The sequence below is a fragment of the Cataglyphis hispanica genome, chromosome 15 (assembly GCF_021464435.1).
Source record: "Cataglyphis hispanica isolate Lineage 1 chromosome 15, ULB_Chis1_1.0, whole genome shotgun sequence".
Lineage (NCBI taxonomy): Eukaryota > Metazoa > Arthropoda > Insecta > Hymenoptera > Formicidae > Cataglyphis > Cataglyphis hispanica.
The window spans coordinates 1,018,099-1,032,078 of record NC_065968.1 but is presented as its reverse complement, the minus strand read 5'-3'; the positions used below and the strand labels follow the sequence as shown (position 1 = coordinate 1,032,078).

At 33.3% G+C, this 13,980-nt stretch overlaps 1 protein-coding gene across 2 annotated transcripts in view; it reads left to right on the top strand.

The window, feature by feature from the left end:
• Nucleotides 1-608: 608 nt before the first annotated feature.
• The window catches only part of LOC126854902 (rho GTPase-activating protein 20-like), a 166,440-nt gene continuing 153,068 nt past the window's right edge, over nucleotides 609-13,980 (top strand). The window contains exon 1 of one of the 2 annotated variants that reach the window (XM_050602067.1): nucleotides 609-1,659. In XM_050602067.1, the coding sequence (XP_050458024.1) occupies nucleotides 1,468-1,659 (192 nt within the window). In that variant the 5' untranslated portion in view covers nucleotides 609-1,467. The remainder of the gene's footprint in view (nucleotides 1,660-13,980) is intronic. The other variant, XM_050602066.1, reaches the window with a different exon arrangement.

Sequence of the window (13,980 nt, the reverse complement as noted above, 5' to 3'; positions counted from 1 at the left end):
TCACACGGCAATATCGCAATTCGCAAGTATTTTCTTAACAGAAATCTGTTTTGTTTACATTTGAGATAAAATAAGTCTGTGTCATAGTTTTTACGTTGAAAAAGGAACAAAGTTTAGTAGAAAGTGCGATTAAAAAACGTGAGTTAGAACATGATACTTTTGACCTTAATCTTTAATTAGGAAATAATCCATTTTAACTGTTTAATTGATTTTTTAGCGAAAAAATCAATGCCTTTTTATGCTGCTATTATGCATTTGTCAAGTGAGGTAAGAATTAAGTGCGCATGTGCTTATAAATTAAGACGCGAAAATATGAAATCGTTACGCGCTTTAGAGATTACGGTAGGAATCTGTTGTCGTGTGTAGTTCAAGTATCGTGCGACGATTAATTCGACGTTTGGCAGATTGACCGAGTGCGCGCATTTGTTACATCATCGCGCCAACCAAACGTCTGGATCCGCGGCTCTAGCCTCCCGCGGGATGCGTTTTGTTTACCAACGGTGCGCGGTTTCTCGCAACGTCGGGGCCGGGGACGGGAGGGGGCACGGGAGTGGCACGGGAGCGGCGCGGAGGTGGCGTGGCGCGACGATGGTTAAGTTAGTGGTGGCCGGCGCGACCGCGTGTGGTAGGAGGCTGCCGCGATTCAATTTCAGTCGAAGCGCGTCAGGCAGGCTGAACGAGCGGGCGGGCGGATCAAACGAGCGCCAAGGTAGTCAAGGAAGATCGGTCTCCCGGCGTCTCTCTCTGATTTTTAAATCCTCGACGAAGAGACGGAGAGAAAAGAAAAGAGAGAGAGAGAGAGAGAGAGAGAGAGAATGCAAGTGCGCTCGGTCTGAACATGTGTCCGCCGTATGAACGTAGGTACATGCGGTACCGCGTCATTGGCTTCTTTCGCGCGCCCTCGTCCCCTCCCCGCCTAAGTTGGCGCTGCACGCGTTAGTGCACGTTCAACATCCAGCATCCAGTCAGTTTTTTCCATCGTGCGTATCCAGTTCGTCGCGTGTTAACGTACATCGTGAGACGTCCCGAGATTTATCCGGCAATTATATTATTCGAATTCGACAATATTCCCGATTCACGGAGAACGCGGATTATCCATACGCCGCTGCGAATATCGTTCGATCTTTCCGTGAATTCAATCTGAAGTGAGTTCGCAGTTTTCAAATGGGCAACGACATAAATGGCGACGGTTAGGTAGCAAAACTTTGGGAGCTTGAACAGTTTGTAATACAAACAGGAAATCAGTGACAAGTATTTTGTATATTTGACGTTAACTTTCGAACGTTCGAGATGGTCCTTCGCGAGGATACGACGTTTGTTGTAATCACGCGGTAACAACGACGACGAGCGAACACCGGCCTTTATATATCTCTGTGTATACGGGTGTGTGTATATGTGCGTGTGCGTGTCGTCATGAACGAGAGCCATCGATAGGAAGAAGAGGATTGCTCCCGTCTGTGATCGAGAATGGAATTCGGGAGCTACAAGGGCACCGGACCCCGCGTTAGGGTCCGCCGGCGCGCGGAATTGGGCAGACGGCTCACCAGGAGGCTATCCTTCGTCGCGAAAATGCCGGCTGCAATTCTCAGTAGGGCGAACCAACCCGAACCGAGACCGATCGAGATTACGGCGATTGCACCTGACAAGACGCAGCTCACGGTGAGTAAAGTGCTCCGTTGATTTATTAAACGTGCGCCTTATCGCCTGAATGATGATCCTCTCTCAGCGTTTTAAATCATCGCGATCGAAAGATTTGATGCTGGAATAAATTGTATATATATCATAATTCATATTCTCTATATTGCAAATATTAAAAAAAATTTTTTAAATATTTATAGATTAATAATTTTGAAAAATTTTATATCAAAAATTGTACGAACTCTTCTCATTTTTGCATGAAATTTTTGTGCAATATTTAAAAATATATAAAAATATTTAAAATATATAAAATATATAAAAATTAGGAGAAATGAATCGCAACTTTTTTAAAATCCTTCTAAATGTAAAAATAAATTAGCTTTCAATAACTTTATCTAGCAGTGCTATAAAATGGCAAAAATCAATCAAGCAAAATAGAAACAAAATCGATATCTTGATCAATTGGTTGCAGTGATTGAAATATTTTTGTATAATATATCAGATGAGAAATACAACGATATAGTGTATGAATATGATATGTATAGATCATCATTCTCAAATTACCTAATACATTTATTAGAGCTGATTTTTATTGTGATTTATTAATAACAGTAAAATAAATAGCATATAAAGTAAGAGCACGATGATAACCTGCAAAAGATTTAATATTTGTCAGAATATCGATTATGTATATTGATTGCTATACAAATTAATTTAATTTTTTTAAAAATACAATCTACTCAAAAAATATATATCTCAAAATTAAAACATATTATTATAAATATATGCTATTTATATACTATAACACAATATAATTTTTTGTATTTTTCAATATCTGCTATGAATTATGAAAGCGTTTTCGATATAATCATAAATAGCATCGATCGGTGAAATATCGTTCTCATAACTTTACACTTGGGCGCCGTTGACATTGCAAAGAAATACGAGCATAAATTTTAATCAGGAAGCTACACCGGCTTGAAATATTTGCACCAAATTCCAAGGTAGAAATCGAAAGGCGTTATAGACTTGGGCGATTAATGTATTAGAATATTATACCTCTTGAGGATAAATGCTATATATCTATTAGCATTACGGGAATAGGTGTTACCTTCGGTATTTAATACAGGAAAATTCTTTCATGTCTCGTTCTTGTCTCGCGGTTCGCTAATTCGTACCGCTTTCGTATCATTACCTTTGCCATGAATATTTCGTTTTCAAAATTTTGATATATATAATTAAGTTTTTTTTGCAAGTAAATACATAATAATATGTAAAATTATACATGTTAATTATTTATAAATATTTCATAAAAAAGAGATTGTAAATGTCAAAAATTATATAATCTTTATTATTATTATTATTATTTTAAATGAATTTTATAAAATTATTTAACACATTCTAACAATTTTAAAATACAGCGGATGTGTATATATATATATATATATATATATATATATATATATTACATGATATTAATGCTCCTAACGTCGTTTTCATTCTTGCTCTTTTTCGCGGTGCACGCGAGGGAAACCGTTTTATCTAACCATCATCAAGAAGGGAAATAAATATTCAGTCTCCCAATATCTTTCTCGCGCGTTTCCGCCACAATTACAATGAAGGAAGTGCCGGATGCATGCTCGATCTCTCGGGAAAGAAGCGCGTCGGAGTCGCATCCGCGTACATTGCAGTTCATTGAACCTCGACGCCTTTTTATACGTAATCGGTTGTAAGAAAGAAAGCGTGATCGATGACCGACGCTTTCTATTGCGCGCAAAGTGACGAACGACCTATCTTTTTTTTCCTCTTTCCCGTTTGCGATTCGCGACGTGTCTGTCTCGTTCTCGGATCTCGGAACTGGGTCGACGATTTGGCGTGGGTCGAATAGCGAATGTAAATCGATCCAAGTTTATGGCGTATATAAATGCATTATCGACGCGCACGTGGCCGATTATTGACAGCTGCGTATAATAACTTTTCTTTTTTCGCAGAGCGCTGGTTACACGAACTTCTGTCACACACACGTGCTATTTTTTTAACTCTATTCAGTTTTATTTATTCTTTAGAGAAAAATCTCTATTTTGGGTGATTTTTGATGATGTTTTAGGAGTTTGTAGATTATTTGAAAATTTCTAAGAGTATTTAAGATATACAATTTTAAAAATTTAAATGAAGTAATTGACATTAAGTGATATGTGATTCTCATTTTTCAAACTTCAATATTTTCATGATAAAATCGCTTTTTGGAATTTAAGTTTAACTTCTACATCATTCGAACAATAGAAAAAACATTTTTATAAATACTATCGATGAAATAAAAATTTATTTTTATTTCTCAAGGAAAAATTGCCAGAGATAGTTACAAACAGTTTCCCACGCACTGAACTTATAATACAAACGTGCTTTAATATAAATCATATTTATCTTTTTTCTCAAATGTTTAATTAATTTTGTTAATATTAACATTTATATTATATATGTACAACACTTAATCCATTTATTTGTATCACAGTAATTGCTCATAGCTCAAACACACAGTTATGTCATTTTTCCAACTTACATAAATTATTTAATAAAATGAGTAATATGAATTTTAGAGATTACATAGTTATAAAAAATGCTCTTTATAAGCGGTAATTCATTTGCATCTATAATATGATAATGTCATATATAACGAATTGTAGCGATAATAATGAATGCAATTGTAATAAAAATTATCAATAGAAGAGAATTAACGGTATCAGCTATTTGTATGGATACTTAAAGTAGAATGTCGTTTTGCAGTCCACCCGTAACTATAAACGTACATGTAATCGTGCGATGCGGCTGTATGCGTCGACACATTTGCGATCATAAGAGTAAAAGTTCGCGGTTACTTAAATGCCGATATGCAACCGCGGAGAGTTAAAGGAAGTTCCCCACAAACAGCGTGCGTTTATGTATGACACGAAACGATAATCGCTAATATCATTGCTAATACCGCGAACACGTACCGTTGCGCTGACGAGTTTTCAGCGAGATCTTTCGACGATCGCGCGATAAGTGGTATTCGTGATTTACATCGTAATTACATCTGATAATGTCTACGTTTACATATTTACGGGCGTAGGAAATAATTTATTATGATTTTTTTATGTTGCCGTTATCAGCACAATATCGTAAATATTGTGAAGATCTTTCTGCTTTGAAATATGTGAATAATTAATTGATTCAATTTATTTTTAATTCTTTACCGAGAGGAATATTTTACCTGAGCTTATAATATATGTATATGAATGATTAATAGAGATTCGAACATGTGTTTATTATTTACTATGGTAGAAAATGTAGAGAAATATATTAAATGTTTAAAGAATGTATTATTATATATTTCTAGTTTAATATCTTAAGATTTCTTAGAGAAATACATTGGAGTCTTTATTCTCTTGTGTAATGGAATCGAAAATGATATAGGTTAACGATCGTTTGGTTTTTTTCATTGGTAAAATTCACATTTCAGTATGAAGTATTAATAGTTTCCTGCGCAACGACTAAAATGTTATCCAAGGCAAAATCTCGCGTTTGTCTTGATGGTTAGAGCGTTAAAACACACTTATAAATCTTCGTCTAATCTTTGCGGCTATCTGCAAAAGTATTTCAAATATTTTGAAATATATTAGCGTGTAAAATGCAAGGACATTTGTTATTCCCACAGACACTTAATTAGTTGCGTGATAAGTCATGCTGTTCTGGTGACAGGCCGTTATCGACGAATTAGAGTATATGTATATGTAAGAAAATTATTTTTGAAATGTAGATTTTATTTTATTATTTCTTTTTTTTTCTTCTCTTATTATTTTTTACTTTAATTTTTCTCATAATTTTCTTTCGCCGATAAAATACGCAGAATTTCATTTTTTATAAGTTTTTGCAAGTCCTAGCATATTTTTTTTTTATAGTCTCTGTAGATTCTACAATCTAATGAAAACCTATATAAATGTACTTTGTAATGCGATGTAAAATGTGCTTTTATAGTAGTCATAAATATCATAGTAGAGGGATATCATATAGTTTTTGCAAAATTTATTTTTTTTTGGTTGTTCGACATGTGTGAGGAATATTTAAAGGTCGCTGACTTCTCTCGACCCGCGAACGCTAAGATTCACTTTCGATTCTCGAGCGAAGCAACGTGCGGTATCGATCATCTCTCCTTGATTATTTCGAAATGATTATGAGATTCTCTTCCGATCTGAAATAGCTATTATCGGTTAAAAAAGTTTTTATTAATTAATAAAGCATCTTCAATTACATTAAAGCATTTTCTATTACATTTTCTATTATATTAAAACATTTTCTATTATAACTAATTAATTACAGTTAGCTTTTAATTTGCAATTTATATTTTTAGTATATATACAACGATACACGAATCAATTAAAAAATTATAACATATGCGAAAAAAATATTCAAGTAAAAAGATTTTTATATGCTTATTTTTAATATATATATAATTTATTTACATTATTACAATAATAAAATTATAATATCTCCTTCGATAATCCGGCGTAATTGAAAAGAGATATGCGTTTCATCTTAATGATTTATAGCTGTTCTTAGGCAGGAAATTGAATGTAGCTCGGTTACGGCAGCATCCTTTTTAGCAGTTAGAAAAGGTTAAAAAAAGCTGATCTTAATTAATAAAACGGAGAAAGTGACGCTTTTATGTGATAGCAGCGTTTTACGATGCCGCGATTAGAACGCTCGAAGGTTCGTAATGTAGTTATGCCGGTTATCCGACAAGTTCGATTCTTACTCATTACGCACCTGTTTATTAGCTGGCACACGTGTGCGCGAACAGGAAACGATACAAGTTATTTTCACTTGATCCGCGTCTAATATTCTATGATTTTGTTCACGCTGACAAGTAAATTATGTCTGACGTAACATCAAACCTTGGAGAAGTTACTTATGGACTTATGTTAATCGAATTAGATACGTCTTACACATTTTGTTTAATTGTAAATAATATCAAAAAATAGCGTTTCCAATGTTGATATTATCGTTAAAGATGCGACTGAATTACTCTTTATAGAGCATCTTTTATAAAGTATATAATCTCTGAAATTCATATTACTTATTTTATCAAATAATTTATATAAATTGCAAAAAAAAAAAAAAACATAACTGTGTGAGTTATGATAAATATAATATAAATGTTTAACAAATTTAATTAAATAAATAAATTAAATATTTGAGAAAAAGAGAAAATTTAACTATATATATATTGTACTTTAAATTTTATATATAACATTTCTTAATTTATGTGCACATGCAAAATGAAATTTAGATAATTATGTGATTGTTTGATCGTCTAATATGAATGGGATAACTCATAATGAATAGGAGAAAGCGATGCCCGAATTAAATTTCCATCCGCGTTTTATCGCGGTATATGATTAGATCGCGCCGTTATACCAGTTATATTTACCTGTACTTGATCGAGTCTCGGCTCATCACGTATCTATCAATTACTACGTACATGAGCGCATCTGTGCATCTATGTATATTTAGATTCTAGAGAGATTGAGATCTTATTGCGAGCTGAGTCATTGAATTGAGACAAAGAATCTTGCTCGGGCAATGTTGAGTCGGCGATGATGTTAATATTGGACTTCTCGGAAAACTAGTCATTAATGTTGAAAATTTTATTATGCAAAGAATGAGAGAAGTAATTAAATGATCTCATTTATTAAGAAAATTTTTCAAAAATAATTTAATTTTATATTTGTGAATTTTTTTTAAAATCACTCATCGTTTTTTTGGAGATTATTTATCTATTTTCAACTAAATATTTTAATAATTAATTGTAAAATTTAATTAATAGTTGTAGCATAATTGGTTTTGTATAGTAATTTAATGTTGTTTTATGAAATAATAAAAAAATTGAATGAACGTCTTTTAGAACGTCGTTGGTTTTGATAATTATATTTTTCGGTAATTTATAGCAATTTTTGTGTATTTTTTTAAATGTTATTCTTAGCAAAATTTTAATATTAATTAGCATTCTGCTGTAAAAATTATATTAAAACATTTTGAGGCAATAACACTTTAAAATTTATCTTAGCATGGAAGTCTTCTCTGTAATAAATAGTATCTTTCCACGAAGACTATGTTTGCTGAAAATATTATAACTAGCGTCATAATGCTTGGAAGGCTAGACTTTTTTTTTGGAAGACGATATTGAACAAGGACACTGCTTATTATCTGCCGAAATTTTAGCATTCGTATAATATGAGTTGCTGGTCGAATTTTAATGCGGATATCTTTTGAAGATATCGGCAGATTATGAGGGCTAATAAATGTGATCCTGTTTGGACATATTCTAGAAAACTATCTCATTATTAGAAGATATGCGCACAGGTAACACAGGCTGTAAAATCATTCAGGCTGTAATTCATCGTATTTTTTTGCCAACTCTCTTTCCCCGCTCGTCCCAATCTTTCGGCCGCTTGTACATCGCATTCGTTTGTGCGTGCAATGCGTGCTGATAATGTCTTGTAATTAAGCCGCACGCGGCGGCAATTCGAGAAATGTTGCTCGTAAGTTGTTCCGAGTGCGAACGCGGCAGATAATGACGTCCGATAAATTCCGATTTCGTCAAACACGCGCGCGATTCTTTTTGAATCTTAGAAATTTTCCTCACATTTTGCAATACCTTTGTAGTTAATAATCTCGCTGTTTCGATTTTTAATGATCTCTTAGGCAAGCATAATCCTGTTTTGGCATTTTTGACAAAAGAATTAGGACGCAAAAAAGCAGTGTATTGTATGTGCGCGTGTGTGTATATATGTATATATACGCATGTGTCATTAAGCTGAAGAAAACGTGAAGCAAAAATTTTCAGGAAACGATTCTGAAGCTTTCACCACACAGCGTTATGTCATATTTGGAGAAGGTGACGAGCGATAACGAATCTAATAAATTACCACAAGTTTTTATAAATCTACAGTTTTGCATAGCATTTTTTAAGGATCGCGTATTATCTTTTTTTTTTACTGCCTAGATGTTTTTTTTTCATTTGCAATTCGTATTTTTGTCTAATCATTAGAGTCATATATTTTGTAAATTATTATTGAACCTTTTAATGTATACATATACATTAAATATATATAGAAGCAATTTTCTAAATTATTGATATAATAATATTTAAAAATATTAACACGTTTTATATTGTTGTTTGAAAATATACGCGATTTAATAATATTTTTTACGATTTGATTTTTTTTTTAAGTTAATGATATTTTCTAAATAAAGATTAGTTTTAAAAAATTTGCCGCACCTTTCTATCTCGATATTTCTCCGCACAAGAGCAATATATAAATCATACCGAAATAATATCCATTATATAAATCACTTCCTATTCATCTATTTCCAATCGGCATTAACAATGGGCCGACTGCTTCTCGAAGCCTTTCCGCATTTGCGTGCGCGGAGACTTTTATCACCTTCATGAGAGTAGTACTCGAAGGCGGCAAACATATGCTTCGAAGTATAGTTTATGTGCACAACACGCGCCATGTACGCGATACTCATATATACAGAAGCACGTGCATACATGGTATGTTGTACATATTTATTCATCACGAGCAACAGGTTTAATTCGATGATTGAGAAGTTTTCAAAGTTATATGCTGTCAATCATAGAATCAATCTGTTGATGGGGATCTTTGAAAATATCCTTCTATCCTTGTAATTCTATTTAATATACAGAAAAATGACATTAAAATATCACAGATTATAAACAAAAACTAAGTAGTATTTTTAATTCTCAATGATTCGATCATTGAATATCTGGCATATAAATTATTTCTATATAAAAAATTGAACGCAGAATATTTTTATGATGTTTATAAAGAAATAATTGAGCTTTATTTGCTCAATTGCTTAAAATTGAGCATTTGTGAATTCTTAAGCAATTTATACAGGGTAAAGTTAGCTCGTAAAGATATTTTCTAGGATAGAAGTTACATGTATTGTTTATGGCACGTTTGTGTATGCACGAACGTTTTCGTTATCGTACCCTGGAAAGTTACGTTTCCAAAGATACGTTGCATTCGTCGCCATGCATACTGCAATGTACGAGGAGAGAGATCTACAAGAGAGGCAAGGATAAAGTGTTACGTAAAAGCCGCGCGTTGGACTTGTTTGCCGCGTCTCCTCCTGATCGGCGGCAAATACGCCTATCGTTCTCTGTATATCTTTCCGTTCGTCGTGGGTCTAATGCGAGCGACCAATGCTAATTTGATTCCCGTGTAGTGCAATCACGACCCTGATTGCCGATGTTACGCACATCACGCGCATTCCTGCGCGCGTGCGTTTTCCATCTTACACGATTAATTGTCGCTCGCCATTTCAACGATCGGCTATTCAATGTGGCGGTTGTTCGAGCAAAGGGGAGGAAATGTAGCATTAACATTGACGAGACGTTCTCGACCAGTATGTAATACATATGATAACGAGCACCAGCAAAAAAGCGTGATCGATCTTATGGATCTTGTATTACAGTCCACGAACGTCAAATTTAATGAGGGAAATTTGCTGGACATATCAAGGCTTTGATCTAGATTATTCATTTTTGCGAAAAGTGATATGTATTATATATATTCTTATACATTTTTATAAATTAAATAGTTTAAATATGTAAATTAAAAAAGGAAAAGAATTATTTTGAAAACTTTGATTTTTTCTCTGTCTTTCTTTATATTTTAGCTTATTTCTGAATTCATCAAAATTAATGCAAATATATATTCCAACAAAATTCTCGATACTCCAATCAACGTGAAAACATTGCTGATTTAATACATTATGATATAAATCAATGATATCCAATATAATACGAGGTGACATTTAACTTGTGCGCAGTATATGGTTGATTTATTTATGTCACGCGATTCACGAGCTGTAATACATATTTAATATATATTCCATATACATTTCTCTACATTTTAATATTCGATAAATTTATATGAAAACTAAAAATGAATATTTTAATTTTGCCAAAAATTATTTTTATTGAATTGCGAGACTTTTTCTTGAGAGTGAATGTGAAAACAAGAACTTATCCGAACTATATTCTCGATAGACTTTTACGCCCATGCAGATAAGCTACTATAATCTCGTGCACACACATATGCGCCTTTATAATGTTGTTACACATGGCAATTCGTATGCTTTCACGCTTCATGTGGCGCACATGCGTCACGAATTCCATCGTAGTATTTTTCGTTTCGAAATCTATTATTTATATTTCGAAATATTTATTATCTGCTATGTGACAACAATTGAATTATTGTAAGAACAGAGCTATAATTTAAAATTTGCAAAATTTTTTAAAAAATTTATTTTTTTGCACATGAATTTTTTATTCTTTCATCTATCATCTTAAACTATCTAATACAATTTTTTAATGATAGTTTTAAATTATTTTGCGCAATTAAACAAATTATGATATAACTATTTCTTTGTCCCAAGAATTGTTGAAAGATTTAATAAGATTGCATTAAGAAATATATCGAACAAAAAAATCGGCCAGCAACGTCAAATGTCAAATGAGGAAAAATTTGCGAGAATCGTGGTCAACTGTGTACTTTACGTAACCGTGCTGGTGACTTAAATAGTTGAGAAAAACCGGGTGTATCTACTGAGATATTTATTGTAAAATAGAATCGTGCGCGCGAGACTGCCTGATTCTACGTTGGAATTCCTTAGATTCCAGCGATGGATTAGCAAAGTGTTCATTTATTCCAGTGAATTATCTTTCTCGTTTATTTGAATCCATTCGCGGATTTCGCTAACTGGACGTTTAATGCTTAATCATTAGAAGTTTCCACCGTCAATTTGGAATTAGCGAGGACAAAAATCTTGTTAAGCCTTGTCCATTACGTTTTTCACAAAAATACTTTTCATTCATAAATAATCATAAAAATTATTGTAATACGAAGAATATATATAATTAAGAAACATTCTATGGCTTGTCGTCTAAAGAAAAATTTATATCTACGCGTATAATCGTTACATATGTGACGCGACACATTCAATTACGTTTGTGTTACCTTCAATCATAAAAACTTCAAAATGTACGGATTACTTCGCGTAACGGAATTCGATAAATTTCCGCTATATAGCACACGCGAATGTTTGTAACGAGACTCTTTTCTCTGTCGAGTTCAACGACCGAGAAACGCATTGAAAAATGTTGTTTTCAGTCAATTTTCGCAGTCTTGTATATTAATTTGCATTATATTAATCTTATTATCATTATTAATACAATTTTGTACATTGATTTGCCGTGAGAAAGCCTCGCTTAATGTATCGTAACATATTTTTGCGTGCCCGCTAAGAAAAAATGTTAATAGCCGCGAATAAAAATGTCGAGAAAAGAAATCACGCGTTTTCCCGAGCCGCGGAGGATGGTTAATGAAACGTACATGTGGAATTACATCGGAAAATAATAGCCGCGAGGTAATAAAAAAGAACGGAGAGAGGAGCCTTGAGGTGTCGTTAAGAGCGCGTGTTGTTCACTGAAAGCGTTTAAACACGACACGGTGGTCAAACATCATGTGAAAAACTGCAAGCGATATATACATGAGACAATCGCCGCGGCGCATCGTTGCATTGTCTCTCGGTGACAGAGAATGTCGATTGATATATACACAGAAGAGAATACTCGCCGTTTGTGTGTATTTGCGGCGTATTCATCACCGTGCATTAACGATTTTGCAATACTGGCCATCAATGTACATTGTATATATACACACTTTTTCCTGTCGCGACAGCTTCTCGGAAATTCTACGCGTTTGAATATTTTTCGCCGGGTGATGTTGTCGAAATCATACATTCTTCATAATATCTATGCATTGATTAAAATTTTTGCGAAATCTTTTATGATATTATTTATAATTATTGTCAATATTGTATATTTAAATGTAAATAACATTTTTAAAAAACTGATATTAATGAAAAAGTATTCTGTTTTGCATGCTATCATGAAATGTGTACAATATATAACAAGATTTTTAAATTTGTTAAAAAAAAAACCAAAGTTTATATCAGCAAGATATTAATCAGCAAAAATAAATAACAAGATTAATAACGCGTAAATTTTTAGATCAGACTGTAAGGACAAAGCGAGGCGAATTGAAAAAAATGTAAACAGGACAGGTCACACACACACACACACACACACCAGATGAAGGAAAGAACTAACAGTCAGTCGGTCTCTAGCCTTTACCGTGTTAATACGAATAAATTTATCGATATTAAATACACATTCGAAAGTTAATTCGTTCTGATTTCATCGACTCCTCGTCTTACAGTACGTAATGAAATTAGCGAAGATTTCAATTCTCATAATTCCATCTATTTAATATTATTACAACGTATACAATGATCATAATATTGATTATGTCTCTAAGCGTTATCTTAAGATTCAGTCGTAAATTTCAAGCTCTTTTCCATTTCTCTTATTATTCCATGAGCATTCTAGTGGAATAATGTAGCACAATACTTACAATCAGCGATCTATATGCGCTACATTGCTTGCTTTCTGCACTGCATAACGAAAGCCGGCTTTGAAAATCTTTATTTGGAGCAAGCATTTCCTTATTAACGCATATTCTATATATTAATAATTTAACTCGTAAGAATTACATCAAATTTTGAGTTAATTGTATTTAATTATAGAGTGTGTGCAATTGTTATCTCATACATCATAGATCGCGATTATGATACGTTTTTATAAAAATTTGCGGTATTATATTTTATCGTATTTATATTTTTTATTTTATTTAAATATATCGAGTTTTTTATTTATGACAAAAATATCATCATCCTGCATTGCGTTAAAAATTCGCGCATCTGGAACTTTTGTTCGAGGAAGTAGATGCTCTCTTCGTATATTCATTTCTACTATAATAGTTTAGCAGTGCATCCACGATTGCATTTTGTACTCATGATGCATTAACAATGTCACAATACCGTCGAGACACGTATATAGTTTTCCGTTTCGCGATCTGTCGGTAGGAAAAGAGAGAAAGATTAAATCTTAAAGGCGCATCTAAACTCTCTCCGCGTGACACATCCGCGATCAGCTGTTTTTTTTTTTCTACGCTCTTAGCGAGCAACGGTCGATGTCGATGCTTTATTCTCGAAGTTCTTTATCTCCGGTTCGAGAAAGTATTCCGCGTACCGCATTCTGCACTCCTAGTGCATTCGTGATTTCGCAATCGACGTACACATATCGTATGTTCGCGGTGTGGCTTCAAGGTTCTCTCACGTCGGTGTAATCTTTGGAAAATCATCTCC